The sequence below is a fragment of the Accipiter gentilis genome, chromosome W, assembly GCF_929443795.1.
Source record: "Accipiter gentilis chromosome W, bAccGen1.1, whole genome shotgun sequence".
Lineage (NCBI taxonomy): Eukaryota > Metazoa > Chordata > Aves > Accipitriformes > Accipitridae > Astur > Astur gentilis.
This window is the reverse complement of record NC_064918.1, coordinates 14402869-14423677: the sequence shown is the minus strand read 5'-3', so window position 1 is coordinate 14423677 and position 20809 is coordinate 14402869. Positions and strand designations below refer to the sequence as shown.

General features: G+C 44.8%; 3 protein-coding genes across 6 annotated transcripts in view; 2 read left to right on the top strand and 1 right to left on the bottom strand.

Moving 5' to 3' along the window:
• Positions 1-20809, top strand: part of LOC126035290 (ADP-ribosylation factor-like protein 15) — a 278079-nt gene that overhangs the window by 32685 nt on the left and 224585 nt on the right. Inside the window, exon 2 of one of the 3 annotated variants that reach the window (XM_049793720.1) lies at positions 12075-13829. The exons of the other annotated variants lie outside the window; for them this stretch is intronic. Coding sequence (XP_049649677.1) covers positions 12075-13532 — 1458 coding nt within the window. The 3' untranslated portion in view covers positions 13533-13829. Of the gene's footprint in view, positions 1-12074; positions 13830-20809 lie in introns of those variants that run through there. 3 annotated transcript variants of the gene reach the window in all.
• The window catches only part of LOC126035303 (uncharacterized), a 156139-nt gene that overhangs the window by 125390 nt on the left and 9940 nt on the right, over positions 1-20809 (bottom strand). The gene's annotated exons all lie outside the window — the stretch shown is intronic.
• LOC126035287 (uncharacterized) overlaps positions 16831-20809 on the top strand; it is a 546802-nt gene continuing 542823 nt past the window's right edge. For both annotated transcript variants that reach the window (XM_049793715.1, XM_049793714.1), the window contains exon 1: positions 16831-20258. In XM_049793715.1, the coding sequence (XP_049649672.1) occupies positions 18430-20019 (1590 nt within the window). In that variant the 5' untranslated portion in view covers positions 16831-18429 and the 3' untranslated portion in view covers positions 20020-20258. The remainder of the gene's footprint in view (positions 20259-20809) is intronic.

Below are 20809 nucleotides of genomic sequence, written 5' to 3'. Positions count from 1 at the left end.
AACATCCTGTGAGGTACGCAGCTTTTCAGTCTCTCTAACTGCTCTAGTGAGGGGAAAAGATCCCCTTCTCCCAATCTGAATATCATTGTTCAGTCTCTTTAAATGCAGTGGAAGAGAATAATAAAGGCCTAGCTGATCCCTGTGGCCCCTTTTGAAACACACCACAGTATGAGGCATGTTCAGCAAATCCCCATTCCACCCTTAATGGATCTTGTGGGTGCAATGGGCCCAGTCTCTGGTAAGCCTTAAGCTCATCTTTCAGAGTGTTAAGGGCTTCCATATGTTGCCAAGTCCAATTCCATTTCCTATTCTTTCGGAGCAAGTCATAGAGAGGGCGGGCAATCACTGAAAACCCTGGTATATGTTTTCTCGAGTAGCCCAAAGTACCCAACAGCTGTTGTAATTCTGTTTTATTGCCTGGAGTCTGTCCCTTTTCAATAGCTGATAGAGTGTCATCAGGTACTGCAACTGCTCCAGCTATCCACCATGCCCCCAGGAATTTGACTTCTTGTCCAGGACCTTGGCATTTAGAAGATGGAATGTCTAGCCCATTCTTGACTAACAGATTCCAGATGGCCTCAGCCACTTGCCCTACCTGTTCCTTGTTGTCCCCACCAACTAGGATATCATCTATATATTGATATATGTGAACACCTGATGGTACTTCCACAGCATCAAGGAGCTTGGCTAAAGCATTGTGAGCAATAGTGGGGGAGTGCTTGTATCCCTGGGGAAGTCGATTAAAAGTGTATTGGGTCCCTTCCCAAGTGAAGGCGAACTGGGGTTTGTCCTCTTCCCTTAGGGGAACCATAAAAACATATCCTTGACATCTAAAGCAGCCATCCATGGGTGGGCCGCAGCCTGTATTGCTGTTATCACTGAGGTAATACTTGGGACGGCAGAAGTTAATGGTGGGGTATTACTGTTCAATCTTTTATAATCAATTGTTAGTCGCCACCTTCCATCTGATTTACAGACTGGCCAAACAGGAGAATTATAAGGAGAATGTGTGCAACTGATGATCTCTCTTTTCTCCAGATCATTAATTACTTCCAAAATGCCCCATTTGGCCGCAGCTGGACGTGGGTATTGAGGGACACAGGTTACCTTAGATTGCAGTAGTGCAGGAGCAACCTGCAAGGTTCTCACATGAATAGCCTCTGCCTCCCTGCCCCCAAAGCTCCACACCCTACCATTGGGTAGGTCCCATTGTCTGCCTGCCAGCACATCAAATCCCAGTATATTTCCCTCATAGGGGCTTAAAGCCACTTCCACAGCTGTCATTCTCTTTTCCCCCAGTAGCCAGAGTTGAGTTCGAGCTTGAGTTCGAGCTATGGGGCATTTTCCTGTCGCCCCTGTTACTCCTCTAATGTTTATAGCCTTTCTCGATGGCCTAATTCCCAGCTCACTAGCTTGTCGTTCATTTAAAACACTAATTTGGGCTCCTGTATCGATTAAGAATTCCAAACTTATCCGTCTTGGACCCACAGGAATGCGTATATAAGGCTCTTTATCAGCAGACCATTGGCAGGTATTCACCATGTGGATTGGGCGGCCTGAACCCCAAACCGCAGCTCCTAGTTTTTAGCCCTTCCAGTTCCTCTCGCAGTGCCGCGAAAGGGTCCCGTTTCTCTTCCCGAGGGGGCGGGGTTGCTGGCGCTTCCCTTTGGTCTCTAGCTTTCCCCTCCAGCAATCCCACTCCCGGATGCCGCCAGCGGACTGCCCGTGCAGCATGGCTCGGGGTGCCCCCCGTGCCGGTGCCCTCTGCCAGAGGGCATCCCTTCCGGGATCGTAGTTCCGACCCGACCGACCGCGAGTTCGAGACCGCTCGGCTCCACCTATCCCATCTCGCGCCCATGAACTACTATGCTGTGCTGTACTTCCGCCCAAATCTTCACATATACGGCTGGCCTCTGGGGGTTCTGCTGGTTACGATCAATGGCCCCCTGGATTCTTTCTCTGAGGGACTGGACATGTATTTTTAAAGCGTCTGGCAGACCTCTAATAAGGGGTCTGAGGTGGCAGGGGGTCCACCGAGGCAGTCATTGGTATCCCTTGCTGCTCTCTATCCTACATAGCCTGAACACAGGTGGCTTTTTGCACTCTCTCTGTTAACTCCGACAGTCCCTTTACCTGGATAGTAACAGGTTCTCCTCTCTCCTTGGGGTCCACACCTCCATCCCAGTAAACTACTTGGGATGTTATCGACCGATCTCCTGGCGGTCCATCACTCAGAAACACTCCTGGTCCCCAGTAATTTCTTGCTTCATCATCACTCAACAGTATCCGATCCCCCCTTCCCCGTTAAAGAAACTCTCCACAAATACTCAGTCTCAGTTTCGCCTGGCTTGCACAAAAACTTTAGCTTTTAACTCGCTGAGTTCGGGTCCTGACCAAGGGGTTGTGCGAATACTGGTTCAGGGGCTCCCACCATGCGGACCCATGTGCTTTTCTGTTTTAATAAGGGGTTGCAAATCCCTTACTTGAAATTCCTCTACCTCTTCAGAGTTGTTTCCATCAGAGTCTCCCCAAGTGTTCCCATCCCAATCCTCAGGGTCCGTACCTGTGATTAACTTTCTGATTTGTGTGATGCTGGGGGCTTTTTTGCTTGTGCCAGCATCATTTCAATTTTTTGCTCCAATAAACGTCTCCATTCCTTTCCTCATCTCAATTCCACCTTCAAACAATTTATTTCTCCTTGCCAGTTAGCAGAATCACTCTTTTGGTTTTGTGCTTGAATCAAGCAGGCACCCAAGAGGGCACACACACTGCCTTTGCCATCTCAACTACTTCTGTGGCATAGTTCTATTCTCTCCAGGACCATTACTAGGTTGGACCATTTCTCTTTCACCCATTCCAGTCCTGGGTGGGAAGGGCTGCAGCCATGCTTCAGTAATAATTCTTCTATTAACACCATCCTGCTGACTGTGCCAATTTAAAATGTTACAGATGCATGCATAACCAAATCCAACAGGTGTTAAAACTCAGATTTATTCTTCAGTAAAAAGTTATTTAGAAGCCCGGTAACATTTTATAAACCACAGGCTCAATGATGTAAAGAAAATTAATACTACACAGCCAACTTAAGAATCCCTAAGATTTAAAGTGATGGCTCCAAAACACACATATCACTCACCTAAAAGCTGAGGGCTCTCTCCCTCAAGGAGTTATCTCAGGCAGTGCCCCAACTGCAGACCCACTGCTGCAAGAAGGACTACCAACATGTCCTCCGGCGGGACCCCATTTATACCCCTGTTGAATCTGAGCTGTGGTCATTTAATCCCTATTGGCCAAGAAGGTCACCTCAGTGTACCTGGCATGTCTTGATTGGCCAGTTCAAATTTCAATCTGCAGCCTCTAGGGTTTAGTTTTGTGTTTTTTTTTTCTTTCCCTTTCTCCCTGCCTGGAGAAGTTTTGTTTCCTGCTGGTGGGATGGGGGGAAGTGTATTGCTACAATTAGCAAGGATTTTTATAGTACAAAATTGCATTGAATTTTTAATGGGTTTATATTGCTAGGTATTATGTTGTTGAAGAGTAGAAAACTATAGTGTTTAATAGATATTGTAACTTCGTACAATGGTTCTACTGCTATGAATGTGTATAAATAGGCATACTTATTTCAAAAGATATCTTTTGAGCAACTAAGCGTATTAGCATCTCCAAGGCCATTCTGGGCAATAGACTTTTAGGAATTGGTAAGATATTGAGAAGTGATGTCAAGGATGTTTTGTTTCCTGAAAAGTAGAGGTTACTTATAGCTATCGCATGGCATGTTGTAACCAAGACTTTACAATTCTGTTTCTGGTATTGTTGCAACTGCCTGTATGAACGTAGTCAACTCTCTTGTACCTCCCTTTGCGGCAGTGTTTGTTCCAAGGCTTCCTAAACTTACAATTTCAATTTCTTAGCTGTATTTAATACTATCAGTTAAGGTGCTGGACCCACCTTGTTTTAGTCAACCCTATTGATGTCCTCTTTCAGAGCATACAAACACTAACTTGCATCAACACAAATTATTTGTTGTGCAGTTATTTTATTAAATGTTGCACCTCAGGCCAAAACATGACCTACCCTTTTTGCTTATCTTGTCTCTTTGAGAAGCAGTACTCCTGTGTGCTTTCAGTATGTTTGCCTCTTGTTGAAGAGAAGCATGTAGTGCAGTGCATGGGCCTTCCTCAGTCCAAGTCATATGAAATACATCTGTATGTCCTGTTGAGATAGACATGGCAGAGGAGCTGCAAGACTGCACAGAGGTGATTTCATTTGCAGCAGTTCTAGCTAGCACAAGGTTGAAAAATACTCTTTGTCTCTGATCATTCTGTGGCACTGTGTTGGTTCTCTGGTTTGGGAAATATCTGTAACCTTCCTCACCTCCTCAAAACTCCTGAATATCAGCCAAGTAGTGTGGTTCTGCATGTTAAAGTTTTCTTTGGTTCAGCTACTTATGGAATTACCTTAATGTAATCTGCTAATGTTTATCACTGTCTTTTCTCTTTCATCCCACAATTCTGTTATTCATTATTTTATCTATCTTCTACACTCCTATCCTGTTCAATGATTCCTTAAGTGTCATGTCTCTGTTCTTCACCTCTCTGGTGTCATTCTACTTCTTCCTGGCCCCCTCTGTTAGATCAGACTTCTTGCCACTTGTATCCTGACAAAAATAATGCTTTTTATTCTCTACAACTCACTTTCCTTGTACCTCAGACTTGTTTCTTAGTGTTGCTTTGTTCATTTCCTCCAGTTTTAGCACAGAGTATTTTACCTTCTCCACTGGTTTGTTGGGGTGAGTAGTGGTGGTGGTGGAAAGGCGTGTGTGTGCAGGTGAAACATTTTGAGGTAAATTGTATGCTAAAATCTCTTTCCCTCAAATTCTTTTAATAACTGTTTTTTTAACCATTGTTCACACTGCAGTGTAGTCAGACAACATACACTTCAACTTATGGAAGATGATTTGTTGTTCCCTGGTGAACTGTTCATTGCAGTTTTAAATTATTTCTCATTTTGTCCTACTATGAATTTCTGTCAAGTATGGTAGCCTTGTAATTTAAAAATACAGAGGGTTGATAATACATCACCATACTTGGTAGTTTAGGATAGTTCATCTTTATGGAACTTAGGTGCTCAGAGCTTGGATCTGAAGTCAACTTTCCCAAGATCCAGGTTGGATTGCTGGTGGGCTTTTTGGATTGAATCTTTTCTTCTTATTTCCTGTTTCTTCCCCAATCCTAACCCAATTTAGGGCTTAAGAAGCCTGAAACTTGTTCTGTTATAGACAAAAGTAAACTTGTAAAACTGCATGCATTTCCAAAACATGGGAGATCTTGTTTCTTAGCCAGGCCTGTGTTGTGTTAGTCTTATCTTGAAGATATGCTTACTTCATTTTGTTGTCATCTTGAATTACATGGAAGACATTCTGGTGCGTTTCTCTGGATTATATGCTCTTAAGTAATAACCCCTCTGTATATGGTCATACCTAGAGGCCCGACAGAGGCTGATACTCTGTTCGATTCCTAGCGTAGTCTCTGCTGTGACAAGCAGACTACAGGCAGATAGGGAACGTATCAAACACAGCAGTGGGTGTGAAAACCGTGCAAGTTCTGTTGTGTGAACTTCTTGTCTACGTGTGAAAAACAAGGTGGGATTTGTTGTGAAGTTGAATCAGTATAGACAAAAGATCCCAGAATGACAAAGGGGAAGTGGAACAAGCATATAGAGTAAAAGTTGACAAAGACTTTTGATTATTGACATCAAGGTTTGTGTTTCAGATGCTTTTGCCTTGCTGTTTGTAAGAGTTGTGGGTTTTATTTTTTTCTGGTTATTTTCTCTTATTGAATTTATTGGCTATGGAAGAGAATGAATCTACTAAGAAAGGTCACAGGAGCAGGTTGGGTCATGTTGTGGTTTGTTAGAGGGAGGTAACTCTTGGTTTCAAGGGTTCTAAAATGATTTTCACTGTAACATCTTTGCTTGACTTTGAACAAGAAGGTAACTCTGAAAGGGACCAAATGGTCAAATGCTCACCAGTTTTACGTACCAGATTAAAAAGCAGAGGCTACAGTAGCATGAGAATCCCAAATACCAGACCTCAGCCTTGCAGGTCAGAATAACATGAAGGGAATTATAAATCCAAACACCCCATGAATAAAAAGGTCAAAATGTATTTAAAAAAAAAAAGTTGCTGTGGAATGAGCTATGCTGAGCCAATGGAAATGTGAAGCTCTGGGACTATTGGATACTGAGCAAGAAAACCACAGTAAAAGAAACTGAGGTTTTAAGTATGTGTTCTGCTGAGGCTTCAATGTAATTTGAATTAATCTAAGCTATTCTCTAATAATAATCTAGTGGATGGTAAATCAGTTTCAGATGGAGAATATGAATAAAGTTCCTAATAAGTATGAAATCTGAATGTATTTGGAAATGCCTCTGTGTTGGAAGCTGGCTTGCTGAAAAGGGACATGGGCCTGTGGAAAAGTTGTGCGAGCAGAGTTCTGTGTGAAAGAACGTCAGTTTGAGCAACAAGATTAGGCCTTGGCCGAAAATAGCTGGCTTTACTGATAGCAGGAGAAAAACAACAGCTGGTCTTGCCGTTATCGGGAGAAAGGTAAAAACAGTGTGACCTTGGCATAACTTCACAAGTAACTTTTGAAGAAGTTCTCATGAGAAAGTTACTGAACACGCGTAGCTGCAATCCACAAGTGGGTGTGTTTTAGTAATGAATAAACATTAGCAATGTACCAATCATATTAGGACTAGTAGGCATAATTATCGCAAACTGTATAAATATGAGCTAGCTGCGCAAATAAAGTTGAATCACTTCTATCACTCATATTGGGTCGACTTACGTGCATTCCTCTGCCGCTCCAACAAATGGTGCCCAAACGTGGGGCCGAAGAAAGGGGAATTGGAGCGACGGACACTGAGAAGCACCGGTAGCAGCGACCGGGGGGCAAAAGATTAACCGAATGCTGATCGTCTCGGTTGGTGTGTTAACTCTCGTGCCTGGACCGTCCAAAAGGGGTTCGCCGTCAGTGAGGGCTACTGGAAAAAGGCTGCAAAGACTTTTTAACCGAGGTGCCTTAATCAAGGTAGCACCAAGGAGTATCGAGAAGCCGGCCGGCAATGGATCAAGAGGTAGCCCTAGAATTATTACAGCGCTTTTTAGAAAAGCGGGGAGTAAATTGCGTTAAGCAAATTTCGGGGTTAGTCGCGCTGGGTCGCGTTAAGGGGTGTTTTAAGACTTCAGATTTATTGTTTGAGGAGAGTGAGTGGCGTAAGTTAGGAGATGTATTATGGGACTTGGTAATTGATGATGATAAATCAGCTAAAAACTTAATGAAACCTTGGCGGGAAATTATTAATAGTATTAAGCGATATAAATTAGAAAAGAATTTTGCAGCAGTGGCTACAGAGCGGCTGGGGGGTACTGAGGAATCAGCAGGCTTACTTACTTATGGCAAGGAGTACGTTCCTACTCCGTCCACTGGCCCACCAGTTACAGTACATCCTAAAGTGGCCAGTCAGCCGCCTCCTGTACCACCACGCAGTAATGTTACAAATTTATCTAATGAATCAGAGGTAAAATCTACTGCACCACCAGGTCCTAAAGAATCAGAATCGGAAATCCCGCAAATTGAAATGAAAGAGGGAATACCGAGTAATCAATCATTAAAAAATCGACTGAAAATAACACCTGTAAATTGGCAAAAAATATTACAAGGTGCAGTAGAAGATAAACAGTATGAACTGGCTGGCAGCATTTCGGAAGTTCTTGCTTGCCCAGTTGTTTACAATGTAGGAGATGATGGAAATTTAGAAGGATTACATCAGCCATTAGGCTGGAAATTACTATCACAATTACGATCTACAGTTAACGAAGCAGGATTACAATCCGAGCCTGCTAAACAAATGTTGAACTATATATGGGGAAGTGTAATCTTGTGTCCAGAGGACATTAAAGGAGTTATCCGAATGATAATGACACAGTCACAACAGTTATTATGGCAAGCTCACTGGCAGCAGCATTGTGAGGTTTCAATGCATCAGCCGCATCAGCAGGGAGACCCGCTTTATGGGGTTACTGTTGAACAACTAATGGGATCAGGCTGATTCGCTAGTATTGATGTTCAAATCCAACAAGGTCCAGATGTATGCTTGGAGTCTATGCGAACGGCCAGAATGGCAATAGGGAATGTGAGAACTCAGCCAGTGTCACCTTCGTATATGTCAATGAAACAGAGTAGAGACGAACCTTTTGGGAAATTTGTAGATCGAGTGACATCCGCAATCGATCAGTCTGATGTCCCTGAATGGATGAAGGGAGCTATATTAAGACAGTGCATTTATGAAAATACTAATCCCGAAACTAAAGCTATAATTCTGTCTTTACCGGGGGATGCAACCGTAGAAATGATGCTAGATAGGTTAAGTAGAGTTCCAGTGGGTCGGCAAGCGATGTTAGTGGAAGCAGTGCGGGAATTAGGGAAGGATTTGATTCAGGCACAGCAGCAAGCATTCGCAGCCTTAGCTCCGTTGCACCAGCCTGAGACGCGACCCCGATCATCGATACAATCAAGAAGTAAATGTTTCCGCTGCGGGCAAGAAGGTCATATGAGAAGGCACTGTAGAGTTTCTCAAGTTTGGTGCGAGAACTGTCAAGTGAATAATCATAGCACCAGCGTCTGCAAGCGGACGGGAAACGGACAAGCGAGCGCGTCGGGTTGCCGCGCGAGGACAACAATAGCCGCCCCAGCCCTTCAGACTCCATCGACGGAGAAGCAGAGCCATCTACCGGTGGAAAACAATACAAATCCATTTCTACAGAGTCCCTGCAACCAGCCACAAAAGGAAGCCTCGGGCTGGACTTGGCAACAGCAATAGATAATACATTACTGGACTCACGACCACAAAAAGTTCCTACAAATATTCATGGACCTATAACTATTAATGGACAAACCTATGGAGCATTACTACTCGGACGATCATCGAGTGGAATACAAGGACTGTTTATTTTACCAGGAGTCATTGATGCTGACTACACTGGCGTGATATCAATCGTACTGCAAACAAATTTTCCACCGATCCATGTGCCAGCCGGCAGTCGGATTGCACAATTGGTCCCTGTGCCGCAGCTAACTAAGGACTTACACCCATGTTCTGAGAAGGCAAGACAAAATGATGGGTTCGGATCTACTGGAGGACTAACCATGTTAACCATGGCAATGAACCAGCGACCGGTAATGAGGATTACAATGGAAAATTATGGACATTCTGTTCACATTGAAGCACTATTTGATACGGGAGCCGACCTTACCATCGTGTCACAGGATCGTTGGCCGGAGAGTTGGCCCTTGGTTCCTACGACTACCGGGGTTGAAGGGGTTGGCGGATCTACATCGGTACGGCGTAGCAGAGACAGAGTTACTATCATCATAGACGGAAGAACAACAACTGCCTTTGTGACTGTGATGTCGCTTCCACAAGGAGTACAGGCTCTTGTTGGAAGGGATGTTTTAGATCAAATGGGAGTGATCCTTACGACGGACAAGCATTTTCAATGGCGGTCACTGCAGAATGGACTTTCCCGATCCAATTACAGTGGCTGACAGATGATCCAGTCTGGGTCGAGCAGTGGCCGTTGAAAAAGGAAAGTCTACAGGCAGCCCATAACCTTGTTCGAGAACAGCTTCAACAAGGACATTTACAGTTATCAACAAGTCCATGGAATACTCCAATCTTTGTAATAAGAAAGAAATCAGGAAACTGGAGACTACTACAAGATTTAAGAGCAGTAAATTCTCAGATGCAACCAATGGGAGCTTTACAACCTGGACTACCCAATCCTGCTATGTTACCAGATCAATGGACTCTATTGGTAGTTGATCTTAAGGACTGTTTCTTCACCATACATTTGCATCAGCGAGACACCCAGCGATTTGCATTTACTCTGCCTTCGATTAATAGAGAGGCGCCTGCACAACGGTATGAATGGACAGTGTTACCACAAGGTATGAAGAATAGTCCAACTCTTTGTCAATTATTTGTGGACAATGCATTACGTCCTGTCCGGGAGGCTTGGCCGACAGCGTTTATTTATCATTATATGGATGACATCCTGATAGCTCAAAAGGACTGTTTTACAAAACAACAAGAGCAATTTTTATCGCAGACTTTAAGAAAGGAAGGTTTAGTCATTGCTCCAGAAAAAATACAGAGGGTTTCGCCTTGGAAGTACCTCGGCTGGAACATTTCAGAGTCTCAAATTCGCCCTCAAAAGTTAACCCTGCACACTGAACTACGGACATTAAACGATGTACAGAAATTGATGGGAGACCTACAATGGTTGCGACCAATAGTGGGTATACCAAATGAACAATTAGAAGAACTTAGGCCATTATTACAAGGAACAGATCCAGCGAAACCTGTACATCTTTCTTCCAAACAACAGGAAGTTATCAAGGTAATTGTCGAACAAATTACACAAAGGTGGGTAGATCGTTGAGATCCGCGTATTCCTGTCGATTTAACGATTATACATGGACCGTCTCAATTAATTGGTGCACTGACCCAGTGCAAAAAGAAAAAGGGGGAGAGGGTCCGAGTGTTGGAATGGTTGTTTACGCAATTGCAACCACAAAAAACGATTGAGAGGAAATTAGAGACTTTAGCAGAACTAATTATGAAAGGAAGGACAAGAATATTACAAATTACTGGATCGGAGCCGGGAATTATCAGAATACCTATTAAAAGGGAAAATTTAGAGTGGTGTTTGCGACAGTCGGAGGACTTACAAATGAGTCTATTGTCAACAGCAAATGATATAACTATTGATTCAATTAAAGCACCGGTCCTGCAATGGGTCAGTCAAAATACATGGATAATGCCATCAAAACGAAGTGAGAGACCATTGTCAGACGCAGTTACTGTATTTACCGATGCTGGAAAAAGGTCACGTACAGCAGCAATTACATGGCTTCAAGATAATCAATGGTATCATCATATCCTTGCAGCAGTGCCAGGAGACTCACTGCAAACACTGGAATTAGCAGCAGTAGTGTGGGCAGCTCTACAATGGCATGATACAGAATTGAATTTTGTGACAGACTCATTATATGTTGCTGGAGTTTTGGAAAGGATTGAAGATGCGAGGATCAAAGACATCAAGAATTCTCGCCTATTTGAATTGTTTCGTCAATTACAATCGGCATTACGACAGAGACAGAAAAGCTATGCAGTTATTCACATTAGAAGTCACATGTGGAAGGAAGGACTGGGAGAAGGAAATGATAAAGCTGACCAATTAGTTACCGTGACTGTATCTATGAATGACTTTGTAAAAGCCAAAGAAACTCACAACGTATTTCATCAAAATGCAAGAGGTTTATATAAGCAATTTAGTATTACAATCGAAGAAGCCCGAGGAATCGTGAGAGCGTGCCCTGAGTGTAGCCATCATGGACCAGGTTTAGGGACTGGAGTTAACCCACGCGGACTGGGCCCAAACGAACTTTGGCAAATGGACGTTACCCATGTATCTGAGTTTGGTCGTTTGAAATATGTACATGTGACTGTAGATACATTCAGTCGATTTATCTGGGCAACGGCACAAGCCGGGGAAAAGGCGCTGCATGTTGTCCGACATTTGACAAGTAGTTTTGCTGTCATGGGAGTGCCTCAGAAATTAAAGACGGACAATGGACCAGCGTATGCTGGTGAAAAGATCAGAAAATTTTGTCAACAATGGGGGGTGACGCATATTACAGGCATTCCACACTCTCCCACAGGACAGGCTATTGTAGAACGGGTTAACCAGACATTGAAAGAATATTTGCAGAAATTTAAAGATGTATGTGATGTTCAGGAAAAGTTGGCTAAAACATTATTTGTTATGAATTACCTATGCATATTTGGGGAGAATGATGAGCCACCAGTCAAAGTTCATTCAGGAGTTGCTACTTTAGAACAAAAGCAACCAATGAAGGTGTATTATAGGGATTTGGCAACGGGTGAATGGAAGGGACCCGTTGAAGTACAATATATGGGGAAAGGTTATATGTGTGTTATTACTTCTACAGGACCTCAATGGGTGCCGTCTAGATGGACCAAAGCTGCGCCTGCTCCCGCTACTGTTCGCCCTTCTTGTTCCACTGAAAGCAGTTCCGGTACCGGGTCAGACAAACGTCTGGATAGCGTGGGCGAATAGGACGGGACAGACTGATTTTTGTTTGAGTTTGGCAACTGCAACAGAACCCTTTAAAACATGCTTGATAGGTTACCCTCATTTAGACTCTTCTGACTTTCTAGGATGGATAGATAATAGCAAAAGTTGTAATGGAATAGATGTAGCAAGTCAATCAGCTTGTTTAATTATGCAATTAAATCATACTCTACCCTGGGATCCACAGCAACTAGACCTTTTGGGCTCTGAAGCAATTGACAATGGTACACATGAGAATACAACTCGTACTTGCATCTCTTTTGGTAACTTTAATAAATTCACTGTACAAGCAATGCACATGGCACGCTGGTTAGGAAAGAGTAGTCGAATTGGTTGGGATGACAATCCATTTATAAATGGAGCTAGTGGTACAATTGTTTCTCCTTACAGTACGAGTTTCGATATTAATCATTATTGTGGCAAATTTAATAAAACTACAACACTTGGAGCCTATGGATGGAGTATGAATAATGCCAATGAAATATTGAAAGTAAAAGGTTCGGCTAAAGCTTTACCGCCCGGAATATTTTTGATTTGTGGAGATAGAGCATGGGGCGGAATCCCAAAGAATCCTCTTGGAGGACCTTGTTATATTGGTAAATTGGCCTTACTTACATTAACACACCGGAATTGGCTTAAAATATTACGATCCTCACCCAGAAGCAAAAGGAGTATAGCTCAACTTAGTCAAAATTGTGATGATAATGTTGAATTATGGTCAGTTACAACTAGAATTTTTGCATCTATGTTCCCAAGTGTAGGGACAGCTCGTGCTTTGAATCAATTGAATAAACTCGCTTGTTGGTCGGTAAAGCAGGCTAGGGCCACGTCAGAGGTCCTTGAAGAGATGATGCAGGACATGTCAAGTTTAAGACATGCAGTGTTACAAAATAGAGCAGCTATTGATTTTCTATTGCTGGCACAAGGACATGGGTGTGAAGATGTTGAGGGGATGTGTTGCTTTAATTTAAGTGATCATTCTCAATCTATTCACAAACAGATAGATTGGCTGAAAAAACATACACAAAAAATCCAACAAGAAAGTAATTGGTTTGATGGGGTGTTACAATCAATATTCGGCGGGATAACACCATGGCTAATGTCATTGATTAAGGAAGCCTTACGGTGGTTGGGTATATTGATATTAATCTGTATAATAGTTAAAATTGCATATGGGTGCATGATGAAAGGAGTCTCAAAGCTGACACACCAAGCTCTACTCGCACAAAAAGAAAAAGGGGGAATTGTTGGAAGCTGGCTTGCTGAAAAGGGACATGGGCCTGTGGAAAAGTTGTGCCAGCAGAGTTCTGTGTGAAAGAATGTCAGTTTGAGCAACAAGATTAGGCCTTGGCTGAAAATAGCTGGCTTTACTGATAGCAGGAGAAAAACAACAGCTGGTCTTGCCGTTATCGGGAGAAAGGAAAAACAGTGTGACCTTGGCATAACTTCACAAGTAACTTTTGAAGAAGTTCTCATGAGAAAGTTACTGAACACGCGTAGCTGCCAACCACAAGTGGGTGTGTTTTAGTAATGAATAAACATTAGCACTGTACCAATCATATTAGGACTAGTAGGCATAATTATCGCAAACTGTATAAATATGAGCTAGCTGCGCAAATAAAGTTGAATCACTTCTATCACTCATATTGGGTCGACTTACGTGCATTCCTCCGCCGCTCCAACACCTCTGGAACTCTTCTTCATGATGGTGTTATTATTCTATCTGCTTGTCTTCCTGAATCTTGCAGCTAATGGCTTAACTTTCAAACTTCCTGCTGAGAAACAAGCTAACTTTTTTTCTCTTTTACAGTAGGGTAAACTGAGGTGTAAAAATGCAAACAACTTATTGAAATTCAACAGCAAGTTCTAGATAGATAATTTAGAATCATAGAATCATTTAGGTTGGAAAAGACCTTCAAGATCATCGAGTCCAACCATCAACCATGCCCACTAAACCATGTCCTGAAGTGCCTTATCTATGCAATTTTTGAATACCTCCAGGGATGGTGACTCAACCACTTCCCTGGGCAGCCTATTCCAATGTCTGACAACCCTCTCAGTAAAGAAATTTTTCCTAATATCCAACCTAAACCTCCCTTGCTGCAACTTGAGGCCATTTCCTGTCGTCCTATCTCCAGCCACCTGACAGAAGAGACCAGCACCCACCTCACTACAACCTCCTTTCAGGTAGTTGTAGAGAGCGATAAGGTCTCCCCTCAGCCTCCTTTTCTCCAGGCTAAACAGCCCCAGTTCCCTCAGCCGCTCCTCATAAGACTTGTGCTCCAGGCCCCTCACCAACTTGGTTGCCCTCCTCTGAACACGCTCCAGCACCTCAATGTCTTTCCTGTAGTGAGGGGCCCAAAACTGAACACAGTACTCAAGGTGCGGCCTCACCAGTGCCGAGTAGAGGGGAACAATCACCTTCCTGCTCCTGCTGGCCACACTATTTCTGATGCAGGCCGGGATGCCGTTGGCCTTCTTGGCCACCTGGGCACACTGCTGGCTCATATTCAGCCAGCTGTCGACCAGCACACCCAGGTCTTTCTCTGCCAGACAGCTTTCCAGCCACTCTTCCCCAAGCCTGTAGCGCTGCATGGGGTTGTTGTGACCAAAGTGCAGGACCCGACAGTTGGCCTTGTTGAACTTCATACAATTGGCCCTGGCCCATCAATCCAGCCTGTCCAGATCCCTCTGTAGAGCCTCCCTACCCTCAAGCAGATCAAGCCTCCCTCCCAACTTGGTGTCATCTGCAAACTTGCTGAGGGTGCACTCAATCCCCTCATCCAAATCATTGATAAAGATATTAAAGAGAACTGGCCTCAACACCGAGCCATGGGGAACACCACTTGTGACCCGCCGCCAACTGGATTTAACTCCATTCACCACAACCCTTTGGGCTCGTCCATCCAGCCAGTTTTTCACCCAGTGAAGAGTACACTTACCCAAGCCATGAGACGCCAGCTTCTCAAGGAGTATGCCATGAGAGACAGTGTCAAAGGCCTTGCTGAAGTCAAGGTAGATAACATCCACAGCCTTTCCCTCATCCACTAGGCAGGTCACCTGGTCATAGAAGGCGATCAGGTGTGGTTCTTTAAAAAGAAGGCATTTAAACCCAAAACAGTCACTGAAGAGCCCTCTACAGAAAGATTCTTTTCTTGCTCTGTGACCTGCTACATGCCCTTGACTCATTGACATATGTGCATTTGAATCCTGATAGTAGCCTTCTGCTCTTTTTACTGTTGAAATTAGAATATAATTAGAAAAAACCCCATTGTGATTGCAAATTAGTGAATTTTAACATGGGTTTGAAAAAGAGAGGCTTGTTTTGTGTGAGTTAGGGATTTTCCCTTTTATAATTCTGTATTCTAGTATAGGAGGCTCTTCTCTGAGGAAGGAAGGTGTTAATAATTTGTTCTTTCTTGAATAATATTGCAAAGAATACCATTTGGTTTCATGTTGTCACTACTCTGTCCCCTTTCTGACCTCTTGCAAGCTTTCTTTTTGAGGTTTCTTTAGGTGAGTTAAGTGTGCCAGGTGAACTGACATCTTTCCTATTTTATCATATGGTTCTAATTAAGTAACCATTTGTTTCCCATAGATGCTAACTGTGATAATGTATGTGAACAAGGTTGAAGATTTTGTATTTTTTATCTCCTGTTCCCTTCATTGCTAGAATATTTTTGATTAAAAACCCCTTGTGTTATAATTCAGTGTGTGTATTGCCTGCTTACCATAACTGCTGCCAGGAGGGTCTCGTGCTCTTAATCAGGAAAAAGTATTCAGTGGAGAACTGAAAAGAGAGAGCGCATAGCATAGCAAAGATGGTGCCAAAACACTTATTTATAAAAGTTGTATATAAATTTTTTTGCTATTATATGCTCAGTATGTTGAACTACTGCAGGTGTTTGTGTTGCTGTTTAGGCACTGGGTACTGTATTCCTTAGCTCTTAAACTGACTTTGGTTACTGTCAGATGCTTATTTCTGTGTCTTGTACTGAAAACAGATTCCTTATTTGAAGAGCATGCTTTGTTGGTGGAGCTTTGCAAGAGTTGTTTGGGATACAAAAGAAAATCTTTCTGTAGAGGGCTCTTCAGTGACTGTTTTGGGTTTGTCAAAGTTTAAATGCCTTCTTTTTAAAGAAGGGCTTCATCAAGAAAAGTGCTTTTATAGACAGATGAATTAATGGATTAATGTGGTGGTGATGCAAGTTTTCATGGCACGGATTGGTAAAGTATAAGAAGCCTCAGAAACAGAGTCTGCCTTGATGCACAAATGATTCTGTTTTTCATGTTCACATGATAGAATCATAATAAATAGGGCTGAAAGGAGAGAGAGTCATCTAATTCATCCCTGGCTCAGAAGCAAGATGTGCTATGGCCAAACCAGCTGTGACCAGACTGGTTCTCAAAAAACCCTAACAGATTCCATAATCTCCTCTGGTAACCTCTTCCTGAGCTTCACTAGCTGTACTCTTCTACACAATTTTTCTAAGATCTAACTTAAGTCTCCTGTTAATTTCTCTTGCTACAGCTTAAGCTCTTCTTTGTCTTACACATAGCTGTATTGGTTTTGTGTGGCAAGGTTTGGGGGGGGGGGGGGGGGTGTTACAGGGGTGGCTTCTGTAAGAAGCTGCTGGAAGCTTCCCCTGTGTTCGAGAGAGAGCAAGCCCATATTAGCCGGCTCTGAGACGGACCCGCCGCCGGCCAAGGCCGAGCCAATCAGTGATAGTGGTAACGCCTCTGTGATAACATTTTTAAGAAGGAAAAAAAAGTTGGGACGGGGAGAAACTGCCGCCGGAGTGAGGAGTGAGAACATGTAAGAGAAATAAGCCTGCGGACACCAAGGTCAGTGAAGAAGGAGGGGGAGGAGATGCTCCAGGCGCCAGAGCGAAGATTCCCCTGCAGCCCGTGGTGAAGACCCTGGTGAGGCAGGCTGTCCCCCTGCAGTCCAGGGAGGTCCACGGTGGAGCAGATATCCACCTGTAGCCCGTGGAGGACCCCACGCCAGAGCAGGTGGGTTCCCGAAGGAGGCTGTGACCCCGTGGGAACCCCGCGCTGGAGCAGGCTCCTGGCAGGACCTGCGGATCTGTGGAGAGAGGAGCCCACCGAGCAGGTTTTCTGGCAGGACTTGTGACCCCGTGGGGGACCCGCGCTGGAGCAGTGTGCTCCTGAAGGACTGCGCACCGTGGAATGGACCCATGCTGGAGCAGTTCGTGAAGAACTGCAGCCCGTGGGAATGGCCCACGTTGGAGGAGTTCGTGGAGGACTCTCTCCCGTGGGTGGGACCCCACGCTGGAGCAGGGGAAGAGTGTGATCAGCCCTCGTCCTGAGGAGGTGAAGCGGCAGAAAATAACGTGTGATGACCATAAACCCCCATCCCTGTCCCCTTGTGCCGCTGGGGGGGCTTGGTGGTGAAATCCGGGAGGGTAGTTGTGCCCAGGAAGAAGGGAGGGGTGGTGGGAAGGTGTTCTGAGATTTCATTTTACTTCTCATTACCTTGCTCTGGTTGATTTGTAATAAATTGAGTTAATTTTGCAAATTGAGTCTGTTTTGCCCGTGACGGTAATAGTGAATGATCTCTCCTGTCCTTATCTCGACCCGCGAGCCTTTTGTTATATTTTCTCTCCCCTATCCAGCTGAGCATGGGGGAGTGATAGAACGGCTTTGGTGGGCACCTGGTGTTCAGCCAGGGTCAACCCATCACACAGTCCTTTTTGGCGCCCAACGTGGGGCAGGAAGGGTTGAGATAACGACAGATCTGGCCAGAGCGTGTTGAAACAAATTTGTCAAACGCATTTCTTAGATAAATAGATGTTAGTCACAATGTTGTTTCATGTGTTTACATGGTGGCGTTTTGTAAGCTCTTATCTGCTCTATGTATTGCCTGTGGTTGCGTATCTCATCTCTGGGAGAGTGATTGGGATTATCATTTTGCTGTACTGGGCAATGTCGACTTGTGAAATGATTACATCACTGGTCATGAGGTTAAGCTGGTATCTGTATGAGGCAGTGATAACATTTCCATACTTTGGGCGCCTTCTGTCGGATTTTATTGGTAATTACACTCAATCCATGGGGAAGTTAGGGGGCCACAATTCCCCCGTCCGTTCGCCTCCCTTTTCTCCTTTCGACTAATTACAACAGCTTTCGAGAATTTTGAATATCCTTGGGATGCGCAAGCCAGTGTGCTGTTAGTGCTATGCCTCCTGACTATGTTTCAGGTCTTGTTTAGGGCTACAAAAAGGCTCTTTAAGAGGACCACCCAGAGATCTGCCCCGAAGCTGGATATTCATGGGTGGCATAGCATGTGGGAGGATATGGGCAGGTATCTAGAGAACTTCTCACCTCCAGTGGCTTGGAAGTTCACTCCCAAACAACTACAGAACCCTTATGAAGTGGTAGAATATTTGAAAGACAAATGCTGTGGCTATCCCAGAGACACACAACTCGCTGCACTGTGCTGGGCCCTGGCCAGTATCTACCAAACACTGCTTAATATTATGCAGCAGCCTCAGGGGGAAAAGGGGGAAAAGATGGAAAACAGGACAACATGCACCGTGGCTACCCCAACCCTGACAACAGACACCGTGGCTGCCCCTACCCCGACAACAAGCACCGTGGCTGCCCCTACCACGACAACAGGTACCATGACTACCCCTACCCCGGTGACAGACACTGCAGCTAAACCAGAGAACCAACCTGTGCCAGTATCAGTCGCCCCTGTACAGAAAAAGAAACACACAAAGAAATCAGTTCGCTTAGTGAGAGATGAAGATGAACTAGGGTCATCACGAGAACAGGAGGTAGAGGCAGAACCTGAAATAATTACCCGATCTCTATCCATGAGTGAGTTGCGTGACATGCGAAAAGATTTTAGCCGCCACCCAGGTGAGCACATTGTTACCTGGCTGCTCCGATGCTGGGATAGCGGGGCTAGTAGTGTGGAATTAGAGGGTAAGGAAGCCAAGCAGTTGGGATGTCTGTCTAGGGAAGGGGGCATCGACAAGGCAATTGGGAGAAAAACACAAGTCCTCAGCCTCTGGAGGCGACTTCTGTTAGGTGTAAAGGGAAGATACCCCTTCAGGGATGAAGTTACATGTCACCAAGGCAAGTGGACCACCATGGAGAGAGGTATCCAGTACCTGAGGGAATTAGCCGTGCTGGAGGTGATTTATAATGATCCAGAAAATGCGCAGTCACCCACAGATCCAGATGAGGTCCAATACACACAACCCATGTGGCGGAAGTTTCTACGAAGTGCACCACCAACCTATGCCAACTCGTTGGCAGTGCTGTCCTGGAGAGAAGGCTATGGACAAACGGTGGATGAATTGGCTGTCCAACTCTGGCAATACGAAGGAAGTTTCTCTTCCTCCCTACGGGCCTGTGTCTCAGCTGTAGAGGAGTCGTCCCGAGAGTTCCAGCAATTCAAAGTGGATCTGTCCTCCTCCTCACCTGTACAGGCCCGCATCGCAGTTATTGGGAGTAAGTGTTCCTCTGCCCAAGAGAGAGGAGAGAGAAAGTACACTCGACGGGCTAACCTGTGGTTTTACCTGCGTGACCATGGAGAGGACATGAGGAACTGGGATGGAAAACCTACCTCAGTCTTGGATGCACGGGTACAGGAGTTGCGAGAAAAAGCAACCAGGAAAGAGAATTCTTCTTGGAAAACTGCTGCTCCAGTTTCCCGTGAGCAGTCCCCCAGACGCAGTAGATGGGCTGATCTCATTTCTGATCCCATTGAAGGGACTTCTGATTCACGTGTGCAGAAAGTGAGTAAGGGATATTCTAACCAGGATTAGAGGGGCCCTGCCTCCAGCCAGGTGGAGGAGAGGGACAACCGAGTCTACTGGACAGTGTGGATTCGATGGCCTGGCACATCAGACCCACAGGAATATAAGGCTCTAGTGGACACTGGTGCACAATGTACCCTAATGCCATCAAGTTCTAAAGGGGCAGAACCCATCTGTATCTCTGGTGTGACAGGGGGATCCCAAGAGCTAACCGTATTGGAAGCTGAAATGAGTCTAACCGGGAATGAGTGGCATAAACACCCCATTGCGACTGGCCCAGAGGCCCCGTGCATCCTTGGCATAGACTGTCTCAGGAGGGGGTATTTCAAGGACCCAAAAGGGAACCGTTGGGCCTTTGGTATAGCTGCATTGGAGACGGAGGAGATTGAAGAGCTGTCTACCCTGCCGGGTTTCTCCCAAGATCCTTCGGTTGTGGGGTTGCTGAAGGTTGAAGAACAACAGGTGCTAATTGCTACCACGACGGTGCACCGGCGACAATATCGTACCAACTGAGACTCCCTGATCCCCATCCATAAGCTGATTTGCCAATTGGAGAGCCAAGGAGTGATCAGCAAGACTCACTCACCCTTTAATAGTCCCATATGGCCCGTGCAGAAATCTGATGGGCAATGGAGACTAAAAGTACATTATCGTGGGCTGAATGAAGTCACGCCACCGCTGAGCGCTGCTGTGCCAGATATGTTAGAGCTTCAATATGAACTGGAATCAAAGGCAGCTAAGTGGTATGCCACAATTGACATTGCTAATGCATTTTTCTCCATTCCTTTGGCAGCGGAGT